General features: G+C 37.9%; 1 protein-coding gene across 14 annotated transcripts in view; it reads right to left on the reverse strand.

Annotated features, from left to right (window-relative positions):
• The window catches only part of ARHGEF33 (Rho guanine nucleotide exchange factor 33), a 114,407-nt gene that overhangs the window by 61,612 nt on the left and 30,549 nt on the right, over nucleotides 1-22,246 (reverse strand). For 11 of the 14 annotated variants that reach the window (XM_079109871.1, XM_079109869.1, XM_079109862.1 and 8 more), the window contains 8 exons: nucleotides 20,648-20,791; nucleotides 18,186-18,350; nucleotides 17,494-17,615; nucleotides 15,770-15,912; nucleotides 11,340-11,399; nucleotides 10,240-10,464; nucleotides 6,629-6,758; nucleotides 429-561 (listed from right to left, as the gene is read on the reverse strand). In XM_079109871.1, the coding sequence (XP_078965997.1) occupies nucleotides 429-561; nucleotides 6,629-6,758; nucleotides 10,240-10,464; nucleotides 11,340-11,399; nucleotides 15,770-15,912; nucleotides 17,494-17,615; nucleotides 18,186-18,350; nucleotides 20,648-20,791 (1,122 nt within the window). The remainder of the gene's footprint in view (nucleotides 1-428; nucleotides 562-6,628; nucleotides 6,759-10,239; nucleotides 10,465-11,339; nucleotides 11,400-15,769; nucleotides 15,913-17,493; nucleotides 17,616-18,185; nucleotides 18,351-20,647; nucleotides 20,792-22,246) is intronic. The other 3 variants (XM_079109865.1, XM_079109867.1, XM_079109866.1) reach the window with 1 other exon arrangement.

Consider the following 22,246-nt stretch of genomic DNA (forward strand, 5'->3'; position numbering starts at 1 on the left):
AATAAAGTTATGAACCAGAAGTTAAAAGACCAAACAGGATTCCAGTCACACAGATATCCCACTACTCAGCAAGCTGGGTGATTACAGAAAAGTCTTTAAGTCTCTCCGAGCCTTATTAATTAATTGTAGAATAAGGAAGTTAGACTAGATATCAGTAGTTCTTCTAAGTTCTGAAATTCACTCTTTCTGGATTCTCCATTAAGAGAAGACAGATGATTGGGCTGGGGTTGTGGCTCAGTGGTACTGCACTTGCCTGGCATGTGTGAGGCACTGGGTTCAATTCTCAGCACCACGTATAAATAAATAAATAAATAATAAAGTAAAGGTCCATCAACAACTAAAAAAAATATTTACAAAAGCGAGAAGCAGATGAGGGAGACACAGATTAATATAATCAAAGTTATAGAGGGGGATAAAAAATGCCTTACCTCATCATTTGTTAGTTTAAGAAATAAATCTCCAAGAACTCCTTGGCGTGGCCATTTCAGGACCCTTTCCTGCAGAGCATGAAGCAAGTCCAGGTGCTGCTGGACAATGTACCGTAAAGATCCAGGGAAGAGGCTTGAAACAGACAGAGAAAGAAACACATGCCAGGTGTAGAGAAGAAAGACCCTACAAGCATTAATGCAGGGACTGGGAATATGGCTGCATGGTAAGTACTTCCCTGGCATGCACGAGCCCTGGATTCAACCCCTAGCATGGGGGCAGGGATGGGGATAAATGCAGCAGGTCACATTTTCATAGTTCTCTGAAATACTATGAGTTACAGGTCTGCATTTAGGATTTAAAAAATTTTTGTTATACCTTAGCTGATACCTTCACACTGTAAAAAGGCCCCATTCCTGATGACCCTTATACAAATAGATATTGATCAAATAATAAGAGCATGTCACTCAAGTGACCTCTTTAAAGTTAACCTGGTAAACTCTCATTTATAGTACCTGAGAGTGGAAATTCTAAGGAAAGCCTTTTTTTGATGTTTTAAAGTTTTTCCAATTTAATATGCAAGTAATCTATTCTAATTTGTGCTGTAGATGACAGCACCTAAGGTGGTACTTGGTTATTCTTGGCTACTAGGTAGGAGACTGCTATTTAGGTAAGTAGGAAAATTTGTCTAAAGCTGGCAAATAAAGGCTTAAGGAGTTGTGGGGCAATGAGAGGGTCTCTTTTCCCAATTCTTTCAGTTGCCAAGAGGCAGGCTGGGCAAAGACAAAGTCTTGCCTGCAGAGGCTACAGACCAGGGCTGTCCTGCTGCTCCCTGGAGTTTCAGATTCTCTTTTCTACCCTCAAATCTCTTTCCTGTACCTCTTAATATGCCTCATTTTTTTCCCCAGAGGAAATGAAGGGAAAAAGAAAGAAGTCAGAAAAGGATGGAGTGGAAAAAAGAGATAGAAAAAGAATCACAGGAGGAAGAGAAAAGGAGACTGGATGGAGAAGGGTGGGGTAATCGGGGGCCTTATAGGAATGAGGAAAGAAGAAACAAAGGACAATGGAGTTTTGCTGGACTACAGCAAGGATTTGCACTGTCTTGGTGACTCAGGTAAATTGAATGTAGGCTCCCTGTGCTTTCAACACAGCAGATTTAACAAAGATGAAAGTGATGGCCTACTTGTCACTGAGAGCTGAACTTATTTAAATACTTCCTCAGGTTCTAATGGGAGCAAATTAGTGGACAACTGGTATGATATGCCAACAAGCAGAACTTTGCCAGAGAAGTAGAAAGGACACCAGATTGGGAGGAGGTTTTTTTTCAACCCATTTCTAAGCAAAGACTTCCCTTTGGCTGTAACTCAGAGAAGACACACAAACCAGAATAGGGTACCAAGCTCCCCTATGAAAGATACAAACTATGATGGTTAACCTGGACCGTCAACTTGATTGGATTAAGAAATGCCTAAAATTAAGAGACTTCTGGGTATGTCGATGAGGGTATTTCCAGAGATGATTGTCATGTGGAAGAGCAAACCAAAGGGTGAGACCTGCCTTGTGGTGGTCCAGTCTAATAGGCTGGGGACCTGGATAGAAAAAGGATGGAAGAAGGAGAAAATCAATGCAGATGAAAACTCATTCTTCTTGAGCAGGTGCTTGGATGGCTGCTGAGATCCCCTGAGGACACTGGATTTCAGCTCCTTCACTCTTCCAAAGCAAACTCTGACCAGCGGTCTCCAGAGTTTCCAGGCCTCTAGTTGTATACTGGGGCTGCATCATAGGTCCCTCTTCTTAGACTCCAGCTTCTTGGACTGAGTAGTTACTGGTTTCTCCAGTTTTCCACTCTACAGTTCACCATTGTGGGACTATTCAGCTTCTGATCCTGTAAGCCAATCTAACAAATCCCCTTTTTATAATCAGATGGATGGATAGAAAGGTAGATAGGTAGGTAGATAGACAGATAGATAGATAGATAGATAGATAGATAGATAGATAGATAGATAGATAGATCGGTCCTGTTGGTTGTTCCTCTACTGAATCCTGACTAATATACAATTCCCTTCCCTCCATTCCATTCCCTTCATCTTCTGTTCAGTGAGTCCCCACATATACAAAGCTTGCTAATCCTAAACATCGGACAAGAGGTGTCTTGATTTGAGCTCTACAGATTGAGTGGTGGACTTGGAAATCTAAGTGATCCCTATCTAGTCCAGAGGGGAATTTGGAGGGGTTGCTAGGAGCCACACAGACTAAGAAAAGACCATAAACCTGATGTTGGAAACCATAAGAGATAATGCCGAAAGGACAAAACACTTGTATCAGCAAAAACATTTCTGCCCACCCAGATGCTATTGTTTCAAATTAATAAATTTTCTCTTGCAGTTCAATATTTGGCTAAAATAACTCCTGGGCTTCAGGTGCAGAACATTACAACCATATTGGATGGGCATGAAAAATTAAACATGTGCTGCCCGGTGGCCATCTGTAGCACAGAGTTTGTTCAGTTCTTGGTGGAGGTGGTGCTGGTAATTCTCTCCATAAGTGTTCAGACAGGACTGCTTAATCTTAAGTTCATGGCCCTATCTTGGTGAGTCAGACCAAAAAGAAGCCCAGAACTCCAACTTTTGTGATCTTCCAACATGATCTGCCTGAGCTTCAGCTGGGAGCATGTGCTTGCAGCTTCCAGCCCATTCAGTCAGGCACGGACTGTCTTGAAACAGGCTGAGAAGACTCTTGAACAATTCACTTACTTTGTTTCTCTAGGGAAAACCTAAAGTTTTATTTTATAGGTTTGAGATTTGGCCACGTCAGGTTTGAGTGTCAAGTTGTAGTTGTTGTGGGTGTTATTTTCAATCCAGGTTACTTCCCAATAGAGTAGAAAGTGTGGAAGGCTTGCAGTTTGTAAGGGGAAAGGTAGAAATGTTAATAAATTTATTTTCATCTTTCATGGAGAAGACCAATAGGTCCATTTAAAGCACACAGAGGTTTCAGAAAAGCTTAGGAAAAGAAGAAATAAAGTAAATTAAATAAAGGATAATGAAAATTTCATTCTAGGGTAGATAAATGGCAACACTGCCATGCTCAGAACCAGAGATTCATTCTGCATATCAAGAATATTGAGTTGGGCTGGGGATATAGCTCAGTTGGTAGAGTGCTTACCTTATATGCACTAAGGCCCTGGGTTCAATCCCCAGCACCACAAAAAAAAAAAAAAAAAAAAAAAAAAAAATTGAGTTGACGCTTTTTTTCTATCTTGGTAAAAAACTAATATAAATAGCATTATCATAGATATATGAAATAACAATCTTATTTTCATTGAGGATTTAATTTTTAATCTCGTAACATTTGGGAGAGAGATTCACTTCTTCCTCAGTGATAGGTCATAAGAGAATGTCAGAAAAATAGGAAGTGACAGCAAATAAAAAGGACTTGACTATTCAGATAGCTACAAACATATTTAGCATCTCTATTTGGTAGGTCAACTGAAACCTGAAAGTAAGAACTTTTGGGTCGTTCAAGAGAAAAGCCAGAGTTTTGAAACAGGAAGAGATAGAGTTCATATTTCTTGCTCTTTGAGAAATGGTACATATCCCTGTCAGTTGGGGTGATGTCCTTGAAACCATAAGGTCCTTAGAGAAGCTGTGTGACATGAAAAGAGTACAAGATTCCAGGTCAGATGGGTCTGCATTTGAATTCTGACACTAATTGGCTATGTGGCTTGAAACTTCTCCAGATCTTAGTTTCTTCATTGATAAGGTAGGAATGACAGAGTTCAGTGTTTGGTTATCTTTTTGTTTCTTTCCTGCAGTGCTAGGTATGGACCCCGGAGCCCCACACATGCTAGACAAGCACTCCACCACCAACTCCCAGCCCCAACTCTGGTGAGGATTTCATGAAGTTAAAATCAAGTGCCTGGAGTAGGAGCCAGTAGACAACTCTCCTTTTCTCTTTTCCCACTCTTGTCCTAGCTCCCCAAATTTACAGAAACTGGGAAGAGATTCTGCTGATTTAGGTTCTTGGACATGAAAGCAAAGGCACACCAAAAGGTAGACTCACCTTTAGATCTGATTAATGTAAACTGAGCAGGTATTTAGCAAGAGCAAAAAAACAAAAACAAAAACTAGAGGCTAGAAACTTCCCAGAACCCTGAAGGAGAGGTGGGAGGGTTAGATACACCGTGTTGGTGTCAGGAAGGGAAAATCAATGGCCAGATGTGGTAGGAAGGAACTGTGAGAATCCAGGTGGCCACTGAGAGAAGGTGAAGCCCAGCCAGAACCTTCTTTTTTGGTCACAGTTTTACATGTGTCCCATTTGTCATCCTTATTGTTATTTATTACTTTATATTATGTTCCCCTCAGTTTTGCAGTAATATAATCCTTGAAAATAGTCAAGACACGTGTGAGTGTGTCAGGGAATATTTCCTCACTTCAGTTATTTGGATAGGAGGAGCACTGTGTTTTGGTGACAGGGTGGATTGTTGGCAGCTGCAAAGTCAAGCAAAATTGGAGGCATGGTAGGGAGCAGAAAAACATAATTAGGGGCTCCCCTATCCATTCATTTGGATTGACCTTTGCCTCAATTGTTCTGAGTTATTACATCTTTATTACATTAGTCTTCCTCACCAATTCTTACTTTTTTCCTTCCTGCTCTCTCTCTTAGAGTGAGCAGAGAGGGAAAGAGAAAATCTACACTATGAACAGGTATAGATAGAGGAGTATAACATTAGGGCTAGTAACTGTTACAATTCATTACCTACACTTTGGAAGCACTGCCCCATGACACAGGTGCACACACCTGCACACCTACATATACACACTCTTACATATGACCTGGTACTACAGGAGCACCTGAGCAAGAGTTTTGTCATTCCAGTGTCATTTATCCAATGGCTACATAATGCTCAGACTCACCACATCGATTTTCTTGTACCTCTATGAGACCTGTGATCCATGGGGACATGCAGACGGCAACAGGGAGCAATGCCTGTAAGTTCTTTTTTTTATGATTTGTTCTTTCTAGATATATGTGACAGTGGAGTATATTTGGACATGTTTTACATACATAGAATAAGTATAACTTGTTCCAGTTAGGATCCCATTCTCGTGGTTCTACATGATGTGGAGTTACAGTGGTCATGTTTTCATATATAAGGATAGGAACGTTCTGTCCAATTTATTCTGTCTTTCCTAAACCCATCCTCACTCTCTTCCTTTCATTCCCCTTTGTCTAATCCAAAGAACTTCTAATCTTCCTCTCCCTCATTGTGGGTTTGCATCCATATATCAGAGACAACATTCTGCCTTTGGTTTTTAAAGGACTGACTTATTTCTCTTAGCTTGATAGTCTGCAGTTCCATCCATTTACTAGCAAATACCATAATTTCATTCTTTTTTATGACTGAGTAATATTTCATTGTGTAAATGTAGCACATTTTCTTTATCCATTCATCTGTTGTAGGGCACCTAGGTTGGTTCCATAGCTTAGCTATTGTGAATTGATGTGGCTGTGTCACTGTAGTATGCGCTTAAAGTTCTTTTTTACTTTAATATTTTTAGTTTTAGATGGACACAATACCTTTATTTTATTTTATTTTTTTGCGGTGCAGGGGATTGAACCCAGGGCCTTGTGGTTGCAAGGCAAGTACTCTACCAACTGAGCTATATTCCCGGCCCCCCTTTATTTTATTTATTTATTTTCTTATGGTACTGAGGATTGAATCTAGTGCCTTACACATGTTAGGCAAGTGCTTTACCAATGAACTACAACCCCAACCTGGAGACTATACTGCTACCTGCTGAGAACCTAAGTTTGAAACTTGCCAGGTGTTACTTACCATAATTGCTTATTCTTTTTTTGGTGGGGGGGTGTGGGGTATTGGGGATTGAACCCAGAGGTGCTTAATCACTGAGCCACATCCCCAGCCCTTTTTAATATTTTATTTAGAGACAGGGTCTCGCTGAGTTGCTTAGGGCCTTGCTATGTTGCTGAGGCTGGCTTTGAACTCGAAATCCTTCTGACTCAGCCTCTGGAGCCACTGGGATTTCAGGCCTGCACCACCACGCCAGGCCTGTTTATTCTTTTTCCAAAGACTATTTCTGGAATTCTTCATATGCCCCAGAACTCCCAAGGTGGAAACAATGAACAACTTACCTTAAATCCTAATCAATCTGAAAAGCAAAGGCAATGAATACATGGATACCTTCTCTCTTTGGAATTCCTCTTTCCGTCTGAGCCCTGGAATGTTGCCTTTATCTTCAGGATCAGGGAAATGTTAATAACATATTTTCTTTCAGATTCAAGCAGTTCCAGAGCCACAGTTTGTCTTTTAGCTTTAAAAACAAACCAGAGAGGGAATTGTTAGTCACTCCTTTCCAGAACTTACACAATGATAGAAAGCAATAAAAAAGTCATCAAAAGCAGTAAAAAGACAGAAAATTTTGGAATATGGAAAACAGAATGGAGGCAGGATCATTTATTCAGCAGAGCAAAGGGCACATCATCTTCTTGTTCCTGTCTGCAGATAAGGTAATCCACTGAGAAGCAGCAGAAAGACTCAAGGGCAGGAGACACCACAGAAGGTACAAGTAAGGGCAACGCTGCTAGCAAGTGAAATGGTTGAAGGTCTACACAGGTGCATTGAACATCCAGATCCGCACTCACTCCTCACGCCCATCCTTTGGGAAATGGGAGAAGTGAAACTAGAGAAGCCCTTTCTCTGGGATCTGGGCCAACAACTCCAGGCATAGAGGGCAGGGTTGAGATGCTAACATGAAAACAAGGGAATTCCCCAAAGGCTTGTATTCAGAACAGTGAGATTTCCCAGAGCCCCCTTCCCCTGCAGGTCCCAGGATGCCAGTAGCCAGGACTTATCACTCCAGGCAGGGGGATGGAGGGTCTTCCACTTGATATGCTGAACCGCACAAGAAAAAAGGACCCTTAAACATTGACATGAAGAGACCACCTGCCAAAAAAGTTCATTTGCTACTTGATTCACCTATCTATAATGAAGCCCATTTATTGGCAAGTTTAGATGACACAAAATTTCCAGGTATTTTAAAGAATCTCTCACCCATAAATATTTACCTCAGGACACTCAGAAATTTGAATAAGCTTATATCATCAAAGAGAGAAAAAAATGTATATGTACATTTATTTAAGGTGGGGGAGACTGAAGAAGCAGAGACAATGCAGGATACAAATGAAAACTTTAAAAAATCATATAGTTAATATTATCAGAGATATGAGAAAAATATTCCAACCATTTCAAGGATGTGGGGGAAAAGGTACACTCATACATTGCTGGTGGGATTGCAAATTGGCGCAGCCACTCTGGAAAGCAGTGCGGAGAGTCTTCAGAGAACTTAGAATGAAACCACCATTTGACCTAGCTATCCCACTCCTCGTTTTATACCCAAAGGACTTAAAATCAGCATATTACAGTCACACAGTCACATCAGTGTTTATAGCAGTTCAATTCACAATAGCTAGATTATGCAACCAACCTAGATGCCCTTCAATAGATGAATGGATAAAGAAACTGTAGTATATATACACAGTGGAATATTAGTCATAAAGAAGAATAAAATTATGGCATTTTCAGGTAAATGGATGGAGTTGGAGAATATCATGTTAAGTGAAATAGGCCAATCCCCAAAAAACAAAGGTGGAATGTTTTCTCTGATGCTGATACATAACGGGGCAGGGGAAGGGGGTAAGGGAAGAATGGAGGAACATTGGATTGTGTAGGCAGAAATGAGGGGAGGGGGACAAGGAAAGATGGTGGAATGAGACAGACATCATTACCCTATGTACATATATGATTACGGCAATGGTGTGAATCTACATCGTGCACAACCAGAGAAATGAAAAGTTGTACTCCATTTGTGTACAATGAATCAAAAATGCATTCTGCTGGAACAAACAATAAAAAATATTCCAACCATTTAACAATAATAAGATGCTACTTTTAAAAAGCAAGAACACTTTTAAAAAGAAACTTTTTGACATTTTTTAAAGCATAGCAGAAATTAAAAGCGTAAAAGATAAAGTCAAAGAAATCTTCCCCAAATAAAAACAAAAAGAAAGAGATATATTGAAGAAAAATAGGAGAGAAAAATATGGCAGTTGAAAAACTCAGTCCAAGAGATTCAAACTCAACTTAGTAGAAGCTTCAGAGAAAATGAAAAAAAAAAAAAAAGGATGAAAGGATATTAACAAAGTAATAGTAGAACAAAAGTTCCAGGCAATGTGTCCCCAGAGGAAAGGGATCATTGTGTTCTGCATAATTAAAGAAAAAGACTCTCATATCATTGTAATGCACACCACATTACCATGAAACTTAAGCATGCCAAATATAAAGAGGAGGAGACTCTATGTTAACAGATAGAAAAATAAGGTAATATTCAAAGGACTGGGGATCATAAAGATATTGAACTTTCCAATAGCAATATTAGAAACTAAAAGACAATAGAACATTTGCTTCAAAATGGTGAGGGAAAATGGTTTTATATTAAGCCAAATTATCAGTCAAGTTTGCAGAAACTACTGGATGATGTGTTTCATCAAAAAAAGGAGTAGACCAAGATACCAAGAACATTCAAGATGAAAAACCATAATAAGTGACAATAACTTGCAATTTGTATCTGGAATGTCCCCCCAAATCTCATGTTTTGAACACATGACTCCCAATGCAAGGTTCACAGGTGGGGGTTTTAGGCAATGATTAGGGTCCTGACCTCATCAGTGAATTAATCCAGCAAATGGCTTACTTCATTGACAGATGAATGGACTACTGTGTGGTAATTGTAGGCTGGTCAGTGTGTCTGGAGAAAGTAGGTCCCTGAGGGAGTGACCTTGGGGACTACTTCTGTCCCTGACTTTTTGCTCTCTCTCTGTCTCTCCTGCCTGGCTACCATGTGCTGAGCACATTTCATCCACCACAATCTTCCACCAAGATATTTGAGAACAGACAAAACTAACTTATGGTAGTGGAAGACACGGTAGAAGTTCTTTGGGTAGATATTGATTGGAAAGGTGCATGAGAACTTTCTGGGGTAGCAGAAATATTGCATATGTTGATCTGGGTAGTGATCACTGTGGATATACATATGTTAAAAAGGCAAGAAGCTTAAATATAAGCTCTGTGAATTTTACTCTCTAGCTAGAAATTAACCTTTAATAAAGTACTGTTTGCAAAACAGTAGCACAGACTTTTTCAAAAAACCTGGAAGCAAGTACCAGAAGAAACTGTCAAAAGAGTTCAAAGTGGTTGCTGCTGTTTTTTTTTTTTTTTTAATAACAAACCTTTTAGTTCTATTTAATTTTTCAGGCATCGATAAAAAAAATTAAAATTAATTAAAAAAATTACCCCCCATTGGAGGAAATGTCATTGTTTGAACATAGTTAAGTGTTCAGTAATGATTATGACAGGAAGGAAAGAAGGAGGGAGGACAGAACCTGTCCCAGTGATTGGTATTTTGATAGAGGACTATTAATAAAAGATTTATGTATTGAAGTTTCCATATCACTAAATAGTTCATGAAGTTTTGCCTTCTCCACCAACCTTATGCTTTGTATTTTTCTCCAAAGCATGGTATTACTAAATGTCATGAACACCCAAAATCTAGGTGTTAGTCCCAACAGGCCATGTGACCCTTGTGGCCTTTGATTGCTTCATCTGAAAGAGAACCCAGAGGCTAGGTGTCTCATATGGCTACGGGATCTACATTGCCAGGATTTTAGCCCTTCGGTTCCAAACCCTGGTACACCTTATTCTTTAAAAATTTAACCTGCATTCCCTGTGAAACTTACCAGCTAAAGAGGTTTCACATAAAACATTTTCCAGGGAGCTGTGTCTACCCTGGCCAGCTTCCTTGAGTTTATCTGGGTGGTCTTTCGTGACATATTCTTCGCCCCATTCTTTGCCATCCTTGGGCTGCCTCCATACACCAGATGAGAGATGGCCTTTGGGCTGGATGTCAGTTGAGAGACAAGGCTTGAGGTTTTCATCTGCTTCTGGAGTTGTTGGATTCACTCCTGAAAAATAACAGCTGCTGTCAAGATCTTTCTTTAAAAAATAAATAGTGTTTGTTATTAACTCTTAACTCATATGCCCCTGTGTGTGTACAACTATCCTTCAAGGATTACATATATCAATTAAGGATTAAAAGTTTCACCCCCTGCAAGGTGTTACCTCTCTCTGTACAAATCCTCTACACTTTGTACATAGACTCTACTAAGTAAGACTTTTTAAAAAATAAATGTATGGGGCTCAATCCTCCGGCACCACACACAAAAAATAAAATAAAATAAATAATAAAGATAGAGAACTAAATAAACTTAGAGCTCATTTAGAGTAGCATGTACTGACTTCTCATGTTAGCTTCCCCTCAGGTAAGCCCAGCCAGCAGCCTTGTGGGGAAGGAAGTACACAAAGAGGAGGAAGAAGGATTCCAGAGATAATGTCTTCTTTTGCTATCCCCTTCACCCTGATGATGGTAAGTTGGAAAAAGGAAGGGGAAGGGAAGATGAAGTAATATACAAAATTCTGATAAATCATCAATTAAATAAATAACTTGAATTAAAACATACAGGTGTGTGGTCCATGGAAAACTTAAATCATGAAACACTCACCTGTGAGATTTCAGCAAATGTTAATTCATTAGTAAGTGAAATGAGCCAGAAAAAGATGAAGAATATTATTGCCCAGCCCTTCTGTCATCCTTGGATTTAAACAAGTCACTGACCTACTCTAGCACACCTCCTAGGATCTTAGTAACAGCAATGCTTTATCTTGCCCCAGTTCTTTCATACCTGTTTTGGGATTGAGGGAGTAGAAGCAGGAAAGGTGTTAAGAGGGAAAGAGTGGAATTTTGGGGAAAAAAAAAAGAAATAACAGAAGAACCACTTACCAGGACCCATCATTCCCTTCACATTACCATCTCCTACATGAACAGATCTGGACTCTTGGGCTGCAGAGAAAGAAAAATTTTCATTCAGCATTCATTCCACCAATGCACTAAGAACCTTCTGTGAGCCAGGCACGGAAAGACTCACAGATTTTATACTTTCTTGGGAGAACAGAGCAGTCAAATGAAAGAAAATTATTGTATGGTGTGGCAAGTGCTATAGTGGTACTAAACTCAAATGATTGCCATAAGAATTAAGTAGGTTAATGTATGTAAACTACTTAAAGTAGAACCTGGAATACTGTAAAAGCAAAATTATTGCTTAACCATGAGGGTGGTGGCAGTGGTGATGATAATCATAATGAGAGAAGAATGATACTGTTAAAATGTAAGTCAGACTCCTTGGCTTAGCCTTCCAATGGCTTCCTGTTTCAGTGTAAGAAGACTAAGTCCTCGCAATCATCATATAGCCCTAGAATGTATGCTCTCTCTGGGGCTTGCTTTCTTTTCTTCCTCCCTCCTTCCCTCCCTCCCTTCCTTCCTTCCTTTCTTTTTTTCTCTTACTGTATCTCCTATTCTCTCCCCCATCCACTCTGCCTCAATAGTATTCTTGCTGTTATTTGGACATGTCAGTCATGTTGCCACCAAGACCTTGGCACTATCTGTGCCCTCTCTTCTGCTCCATCGCCATAGGCTAATTTTCTTTCTTCCTTCAGATCTTTACCAGGCACCCTATCTAAAATTACAATCCTACTCTACTTATTTTTTTCTTAACTTTTCCTCATCTAATACACTACATATTTTACTTCTTTTTCTTCATCTTCTTCTTCTCCTTATTATTATTATTATTCATTGATGCTGAGAATTTAACCCAGAAGCACTCTACCACTGGGCTACATTCCCAGCCTTTAAAAATTTTTTTTAATTTTGAGACAGGGTCTCACTAAATTGCTGAAATTCTCTCAGAGTTGCTGAGGCTGGCTTCATGCTCGTGATCATCCTGCCTCCTGAATTGCTGGGATTACAGGCAAGCATCACTATGCCAGTTTTATTTTACTGATCTTGTTCATTGTCTGCTTCCCTCACAACAAAGACTCCATGAATTCTTGTTGTTTTGCTCATCGCAGTATCCCACCATCTAAACAGTGCCTGGGATGGATGGTTGGATGTGGGTAGAGGAATTATGGTGTGCTATGAAAGTTTATTAGAGGTATTCCTGACCTGGATTTGGTGGGAGGAGAACTGGATACCAGAAAGGATGGTGTTTGGAATATTTTCTAGTATGTTATGACTTAAAGTGTAGCCATGAATCAGCAGCCTTGATATTACATGGGAGATTATTATAAATGCAGAAGCTGAGGTCCCACCCCAGACCGACTGGATTCAAATTGCATTTTAAAGAATGAACATTAAAGGCCTGGTCTAGAAAACTTGGAAGATGAATAGGAGTTAGCCTAGAAAAGTTAAAGAGAGAGAGAGAGAGAGTGAGACAAGCAGAGGGAGCTAGCATATGTGAAGGACCACAGGTCACAGAATATATGGGGCATTGCAGGACCTAAAAGTGTATCAGGGTGGCTTGACTATAGAGATAGAAATAGAGAATAACAGAAGATAAATCTGAGAAGAAAAGCAGAGACTAGTCACACAACTTTATGAACTGTGTTCAGGAGTGAAATTAGGAACCCAAAAGAATTTAAGAGTATGGGGGTAGGAAGGAAGAATGGGGTAGTAGAATGAATCAGACATTATTACCCTATGTACATATATAACTGTACAACCAGTGGGATTCTATGTCATATACAAACAGAAGAATGAGAAATTATACTCCATCTATATGTGATGTATTTAAGTGCATTCTACTGTTATGTATAACTAATTAGAACAAATGAAAAAGAAAGAAAGAAAGAAATTAAGAAAGAGCAGTCAGAGAGTAGGAAGAAAATCAGAGAAGCACAGTGTCAGCCAAAAGAAGAAAGCATTTCAAGAGAGAGAGCAAGTAGCAAAGGTACCCAAAACTTTCGGGAAAGGTAGAGAAACAGTTTAGTGGAGTGTTAAGTGTGGAAGCCAATATCTAAAAAGTTGAATAAATAGGATATAAGAAAGAAGAAATGAGAGTGGAAACATATTTTTCAAAAAGTTTAGCTTTCAGAGAAGAAGTTGTAGTTCGGAGGTAGAGCATTTGCCTAGAATGTGCAAAGTCCTAGTCCAATCCTCAGCACTGCAAAAAGCAAATAGTTTCATATTTTTTTCTTGAAGCCTTCTTGAACAGGAGAGGGAATTCAAAGGAAAGGTATACTCGATCCTGAAAAATGACATTTTCAGACTTATCAGTTGTGTATTTATAAGATATATGAATGAAACTTTCATATCAGAGGACCCATATAAAAAGAGGATGCCTTTTCAAACAGAGCATTGGTCATGGTGGTAAGCAACATTTAAGATGGCCCCCAATTATCCTCACCCCTTCACATTCATGTCTATATGTAATCCCTTAAGTGGTAGGTGAATTTAGTAATTTGCTTCTAAAGAATAGAATATGGCAGAAAGGATGGACTCCTACCTCCAAGATTAGATTATAAAATGATTGTGGCTTTTCTCTTAAGCATTCTCTCAGGTCATTTGCCATGGGGGAAGCCGGCTGCCCTATTGTAAGGCAGCAACTTGGAGAGGCCCATTTCATAGAACTGGAGCCTGCCAACAACCATGTGAACAAGCTTGGAAGTTGATGCTTCCTGAGTAGAGCAATCACACAAAGTGATAGACATGGCCAACACCTTGATTGCAGCCTTGTGACAGACCTGGAGCCAGTGGCACCCAGATAAACTGCACAAATTCCTGACTCTGCAAAAGTGTAAGATAATGAATATTTTAAGCTACTGAATTTTAGGACAATAGATAATAGTTGTACCATTTTATCATTAGGAATGGGTAAACCAACACTCTGAAAGTTTGGTTCTTTAATCCTGAGTTTTAACATAAACTACCACCAATTCTATCCAGAATATTTTGTTATAGCACATTATCCCCAAATTTCTGCATTAACTTAGTAGAATAAACTATGACCATATCTACATAGCAGGGATGGAAGGAGTTGCCAATAAAAAGTTAACTTAAATCTATGTCAGCTCTGAAATCGTCTAGATCAGTTCTTTTCAACAGATTAAACAAGTCCTATGATTATTCCTTTCTTTTTTTTTTTTTTTTTTTTGTGGTGCTGGGGATTGAACCCAGGGCCTTGTGCTTGCAAGGCAAGCACTCAACCAACTGAGCTATCTCCCCAGCCCATGATTATTCCTTTCTTGAGAGCTGGTGCACAGTCTCTAAAGATGCATATATGTGTTTTGCAAATAAAACTTTAAATATTTTATCTTGTGAACATGTTCAGCTGCCCCAGTCCTGGCAACGATCTGACTTCTACCTTCCAAGCGCATCCTGAACTGTTTGCTAACAAGGATCACCTTTCATGTCTTGCACTCCATGTCCCAGAACAAAGAAAATAGAACCACTTGTGGACCCATTCCCAAATGGATCGAGTGAGTCCAGGCTGCACCTATCAGTCTCTAAAATAGCTATTCACCTGGGTAATAAAAATAAAATTAATGAAGTAATTATTTACTTAGAAGTACACCAAGTAAAAAGCACTTGATTCATATTTTTAGATTCAGTTATTCAAACCACACTTATTATATATGAATACATAAGCCAAACTGTTCCATAAACCATAAGAAGAGAAAACCACTAATCCTATCTTTCAGGAACTTATACTTCTAAGGACTTTCTACATAAGACCAAAAAAAGGGGAAAAGTCATCTAATAAATGTTAATTTCTGCATTCATTTTTCTGTATAGGTGTTTTGCTAGATATTGTCAAGGATACAAAAATGTAGCAAATGATTTTTGTTTTATTTATTTTTTCCTGAGGTGAACACAGGTCAGTAACCACATTCCTTGAAAAGTTGGTATTGCCAGTGTACTATTTTGTAACATCTGTTCTCACATCCCTAAAAGCAGGTATGTAGTTGGTGACTATTTCAATCCACAGACAGCACCAGCTCTGGTTTTTCAAAGATGGGTACTGAATTACAACACCAATAAAATGATTTTTTAGAGTAAATTAAAAAAAAAAAAAACATTTCTCTCATATGGTTGGTACAGTATTGATTATGTAATAAATTATTTTTAATCCAATTGGAATTTAGAAGAATCCAAATTAGTATTTTCTCAAAAAATAAAATCTTTAAAGTGGGAAGACTCTCAGGATCTCTTAGCTTCTCCAGACTCTTCTAAATTCCAGAAATGAGGAAAAATTCTGAGCAATGCATCAGATTCCTCTAATAACGATGAAGGACATGTAAGCCCACTTTTACATTACTTAAGACCTAGAAATAAGGGGGTGAATATTTGTTTAACTCACCACAGTCTGCAAACTATACCTTTTTCATAGGCCTGAGAAGGCAAAATATTTGTGAAATCTTCACTTGGCAGAACAGGTTCGGGGATATTGATGGAGCGGAAAGGGCTTCCTTGTGCTTGTGTGGGCCCAGCCTGTGTGCCATGTTCTTCTTTTTGAGTTTTTCTAGGAAAGGGAAATAACCAGAAGGTCACTTTGGTTCTTAATACTTGATAGATTAGGAGGAAATTCAGTTCAGATCTACTCAAGAAAATGTCTGAATTATTAAGTTGAATTATATAAACTGCTATTTTTGTAAATTAAAAAGTCCAATACTAGCAATTTGTAGAGTTCAACTTAATTCATCACCTAAACTCAAGAAAAACTCCAGATATCTACAAATCACTTCTAAGTGTAATTTCTTTATTCTTATTTTTCTGTTATTGGTTCCCTGTCACCAGGATCTTTAAAGTTAGCAGTAGTGACAGTTTGTTTGGGATGATTGACATTTGTTTAACCAAGGAATTCAAAGGTACCAGGAAGCTGTAGATCTTCAACTGAAAACCATAACCTGTTCTTCAGGGTCACACAAATATTATTCCTGTATTTCTACCTTAAATTTGATAACATCAAAAACTTAACAATGGGACTGGGGATATAGCTCAGTTAGTAGAGTGCCTGCCTCACAAGCACAAGGCCCTGGGTTCAATCCCCAGCACTGCAAAAAAAACAAAAAAAAAAACAAAAAAAACAAAAAACAAAACAAAAAAAAAAAAACTTAACAATGAAGATTTATGTATATGTAGTGATGAAACTTTACTTGATTCAATCTAGTTGAGACAGTGTTTAACATAAATTTACTTACAATTATACAAGTAAAATAATAGCAGCATTAGATAAATTTTAGAAAATTAATAAAAAAGAAAATTACTGGTGGCCCCACAATCTTAGCACAACAATCATCATTTAAAAAAAGTATCTTTCTGGGGCTGGGGAGATAGCTCAGCTGGTAGAATGCTTGCCTCGCAAGCACAAGGCCCTGAGTTCGATCCCCAGTACTGCAAAATCTTTCTGGTTATTTTACATGTTTTTACAGTTGTAATCAAAGTATACATGCCAATTCATATCATATTATATTAAGTGCATTTTTCTATGTAATAGTTATCATCCATTTGTATATTAACCAACTTTTATGGCTCTATTCCTGCCATCACATGCTGACTGATGGAGCTCAGTGGCCAGCTAGCTATGTATCAATAGAGGGCAAGATATTCTCAGTGCCTCTGTATAAGCCCTTGCTATGGGTTTGCCTTTGGTAAATATTTTTTTAAGAACAATTTAATTTCCTTTATTTTACAAATATTTATTGTAATAATATTCTTTTGTATATTAAATTTCTTAAAAGTTGTATTATCTTTGGCGGTGGGGTTATGGCTCAGTGGTGGAGTACTCGCCTAGCATGTGTGAGGCACTGGGTTTGATTCTCAGCACTGCATATAAATAAATAAAAATAAAGGCTCATCAACAACTAAAAAAATATTAAAAATAAAATTTTATTATCTTTAAAGAAATAAGTACACTTCAGAAATTTGAAAAATTGTTTTCCAGAGTTGATTGTACCACTTCACACTACTTGTGTGTGAGAGAGTTCCAGTTGTTCCCTTGCTCATCAGCACATTATATGGTGACTTTAAAAAACTGATTATGGTTTTAATTTGCATTTTCTTTTTCAAAATTCTTTTTAGTAAATACCTTTAAGATACTCACTTGGCTTTAACTTTTCGAGACTCTCTTCTCTTCTCCTGTTGAAGCTGTTCAATTTTCTGTTGCATTTCTTCTTGTTTGGAAGTTATAGCCTGGATCATTGACATGGCATTGCTTAGCTCTTCCTAAAAAATAAGAATTGCTATATTTTAAACTGGTACATAGGGTAAAAGCATAGAACATAATATCTAGTACTCCATAAGCTTTTGGTTGGTCCATATTGGATGAATGAATATGGGATGAAAATTTTACTTCTATTATGGCCTCTAATTTTAACACAGAACTCCAAAAAGAAAAACAGGAAATACATATTTTTTTTATTTGGGCCACAAGTGAGTGGCCCAAAAGGAAAAATCTTTTTTGTTTGTTTGTTTTGTTTTGGATTTGTTTTTTGTTTGTTTGTTTGTTTGTTTGTTTTTGGCTTTTGGTACCAGGGATAGAAGCCAGGGATACTTAATCATTGAGCCACATCCCCAGTCCTTTTTATTTTGAGACAGGGTCTTGCTAAGCTGCTTAGGCCCTCACTAAGTTGCTGAGGCTGGCTTTGAATTTTCAATCCTCCTGCTTCAGCCTCCTGAGCTGCTGGAATTACAGGTGTGTGCCACCATGCACCACTGGGAAAATTCTTATATTTAGCTGTTATGGGAAAAAATCCAACATTCTTTTTTCAGCAGAAAAATAAAAGATGCACCTACCTTGAAATAGTTTAATGAATTCTTCATCTCGGTAACTTTTTCTTCCATGGAACACCTACAGCTCTTAACCTTTTCTTCCAAAGCATATTCTCCATGTTGAATTCTTGACAGTTCCTGCATTGCTTCTGTGAATCCAGTTTTCAGTTCGGAGGCTAATGCCTGCAACTAAATAATGCATGAAAAATAAACTCAATTTGCTGTAAATTATTATAAATGGCATCATTGGCTCCTTGAATTTTTCCTTTCTTTTCTTCTTTTCCTCAAGAAACCAGACTCTTGACAATCTACAGACTTCATTTACTTAAATTTGGACATCTTAAGGGAAACTTGAGCCCATTTGTCTTCTTTATACAGCATGTGTTGAAGCTTGATAAATGGCAACAAAACAATCAATCAATTAAGTTACCAAGTGCCTCTGCAAACTACTATTCATTTCACAACTTTTGATTAAAATGTGATCTACTTGAAAAGCAACCTAAGTATGTGAAAAAGATAATCTTGGTCGGGACAACTCTGAATTCTGTGAAAGAAGTGATAGGTCACATTCCACCTGGTTATTATGGAGGATAAATAAATTCAGGGTTTTTTTTTTCCTTAAAAGGTTAAAGAATAAAAACAATAAATGCCTAGGAATAAAGATAATTTCTTTGAAAGGGAAAAAGAAATGTCTTTCTTTCTTTCTTTCTTTCTTTCTTTCTTTCTTTCTTTCTTTCTTTCTTTCCTTCTTTCTTTCTTTTTTCTATTCTTGGACATTTTTCCATAACAACAGGCTTTAATTCATAAGGAAGGCACAGAATTATCTGTAATGGTAGGAGTATGGCATGTTGATGTGACTCAACTTCAGCAGTCCAGTCTGTCATGAAGGACTGCACACGCTGGACTTCTATTGTCAAGTTCCCCACCATGAAGAGATGACAATTTCAAAATTAGGTTGGGTACAAATCCTAGCTCTCTCCTACAAGTATTAAGACCTTAGGCAAGATGATTAACCTCTTTACAGTAGTTTTCTTATCGTTAAGGTAATTATAATAATGTTTATTTCACAGAGATGTCTTGAAAATTAAATGAGTAAATGTGGGTAAACTATGGCATATGCTTAGTACACAGGTATTTTAAAAATTAATTATTTTCCTCTTTAGGTGATAAATGAAAAAGTTAAGCACAAACAGAAAAGTGGAGAAAATGGAGCATTTCTAAAGGTTCAGTTTTATTTATTGGACAATGAAAAATGCATTTTCAACAGACAATAAATTAAGATAATATAGGATAGCAAGACAACGACATTACTTTCTTTACATGTATAACCTTATACTCTGCTAAGTAGAGGAATTCTTCACATCTTTCCTCAAGACAGAATGGTCTAGAAGGTTTATTCTATAATTTTAAATATCCACCAAGAAAGTTTCTTCATATGTGTTCTTCTATACATTTTCAGAATCAAGTCATCCAAATGGTTTCAATTTACAGTGACACATTCTACTATAAAATGACTCAAGATCCGGACTATTTTAAAAACAAGGGTTTTTTTGTTTCAGTGTGTTTCACAAATGGTTTCTTTCCAGGAACGGGAATAGGGAGAAATAAGAGGAACCAAATAAATCATTTTTAGGAAAAAAAGCAGAGTGGGGTTCAAAGACTGGGAAACAACTTGAGCAATGTGGGTCTAATTCCAATAATTTTTAATTAAATTTAATCTTTGTGATTGATCTTGATATAGGTACTAAATCACCCATTATGATGGATTAAATCACCAGAGCAATTATTTTCTGATCTGGTAATTTTCATCTCTAAATTCATCTTCTGCGAGTAAAATAAAATTGACAGCTATATAATGTCAGATCAAAAAGTATGCAAATCTTAAAATTGAAGGAAGGAAATTTGACATTCATTCAGTGCCCAGACATTCACTTAGGTTTCCTGCTTGAAAAAAAAAAAAAAAAAAAAAGGAACCATTATCCCAACAGAAATAGGTTTCATTATCACTACTCCTATAGGTGGATGTGTGGGGTTTTTCCAGAAGCCAAAAGGCAACAGCAGAGTCCTAGGTAAAAAGACTTCCTCACCTATAAAACCTCAGCTCTCAAGTAATTAAAAATCACTGGAAGTCTCCTAACAACCAGGTCATAAAGTGACTCTGGGAATGCTAAAACTGTTTTGAGCTGCCAGTCTACTTCCTTTATTTCTTCCAGGAAAGTAACACTACTGCTTTATAAACAGCTTTACAACCAATGACCAGCCAGGGAGGGGACACCACTGTGAGCATAATCACACACCTGAGACAACACAGGGCTCATACTATCTTTAGCTGTGACAGATTGGTTTTTCATACCAACCTGACCATTCACAGCCTTGTGAATGAAAAATAACCAGAAGACCAGGGTCTTAACATCTTTGCTCTGCTCTCTTCAGCTTCTCATCTGACAGCCCGCAGCCCACCCCAAGGATTAGAAACAGGAGTCTACCTTGTTCTCCAGCGAGTTGAACACGTTCCTCATCTCGTTGATTTTTTCATGAAGCTGCTCTAGAGAGGTTATGATCCCTCCATCCTGCCGCTGGAGGCGGGCTCCCACTGGAGGTAGGTTCAGGGAAGACTTGTACTTCAAAGCCTAGGTAGGGTTCCACAGAGGGCAGCTTAGGCTCAAAGAAATGGGGGAGAGGAGTCGGAATTCTTCCTATTTCCTGCTGTTAATTTCTGCTTCTCAGTTTCTTCCCTTTCTTGGCTTCTTAACTCTTCTTAAGATGATTTTTAATCAGTGTCTTCCAATTTGATTTCCACCAAAGATCTGTCAGGCCTCAAGCTAAATTTTTCATGAATTCCAGCTTGGTTTGTTTTTTGTTTTTTGTTTTTGTTTTTGTTTTTTTTTTTTACAAAAACTTCCCATTCCTTTCTGCCACATGACCAAGATCAGGAGGCTACCAAGAGGTAAATTCAAGATACTGTGCCTGTGCCTTGGGAACTCTGCAAAGTCACAATTGTCAAGGTTTGGAGAAACTCCACAAGGCATGTGACAAATTCTTACATAACACTTGACTTCACAAGAGAAAAAGCCCAAGTGTTTTGGAGTAGCACATGTTGGCAAGGATGCCAGGGTGTTTGGTTTCCCCCTAAACCAGAGTCACTGCAGAAGAAACCTGTTTTCTCTGCCAACTTCCATCTTCCGATTTTAGGCCTCTTTACTGATCCCCAGAAAGGCAATGATTTAAAGCACTAAGTGGACAGTAAGTAATTTGAACATCAACAGCAAATTTCCTAATCCACTCCACTACTCTCCCTGCAGAAGGTGGCCCTTAAAGTCATTCTTTCAAGACCCTATTGAAGCTGAGGCAAAGGCCACTGTGCTAGAATCTGTCTTATTCCTCCCTGGATACACTACAGGCCTCAAAGGGTTTAACTTCTCTGGTGTTAGAACATTCCTCAATGGCAAAAAGAACTGAAGCTCAAGACTTACAAATCCTAGAAAAATTTCAATGGCAGTTTGGATGATGAAACCTATTACTGTAGGACTGGTTCCCATAGTTTTTCAATCAGAGGTCCTTTTGGCACATAAGTTATTATCTTCAATTATTTTTCATTTTAGAGAAAAAGATGAAAAATGAAAATCACCCTAAATCTCATTATTTCAATATAACCATTAACATTCATTTTCTTCTATTTTGATTTATGTATATAAATGCAGACACTTATATGGTGGAAATCACACTAGAGCTATTTTGATTCTAATCTCTTTTTTTGTCCTTTGATTCTTATAAGCCCTCTCCCATAGCCTTCAAATTTTTTTTCTATATGTCTATTTTTTAATGGCTACATAGTATTTGATCATATGAAATATGCCAGAGTTTACCTATTCATTCACTCTTGGTGAAATTTTGTATTTGTAATTTTTTAAGATTATAAATAATGCTGTCATATACTGCTTTTTAAAAAAAAACATTTTTTAATTGTCACTGGACCTTTATTTTATTTATTAATTTTTATTTTTATGTGGTGCTAAGGATCAAACTCAGTGCCTCACACATGCTAGGCAAGTGCTTTACCACTGACCTACAACCCCAGCCCATAT

Source organism: Sciurus vulgaris (genome assembly GCF_902686455.1).
Source record: "Sciurus vulgaris genome assembly, chromosome: 14".
Taxonomy (NCBI): Eukaryota; Metazoa; Chordata; class Mammalia; order Rodentia; family Sciuridae; genus Sciurus; species Sciurus vulgaris.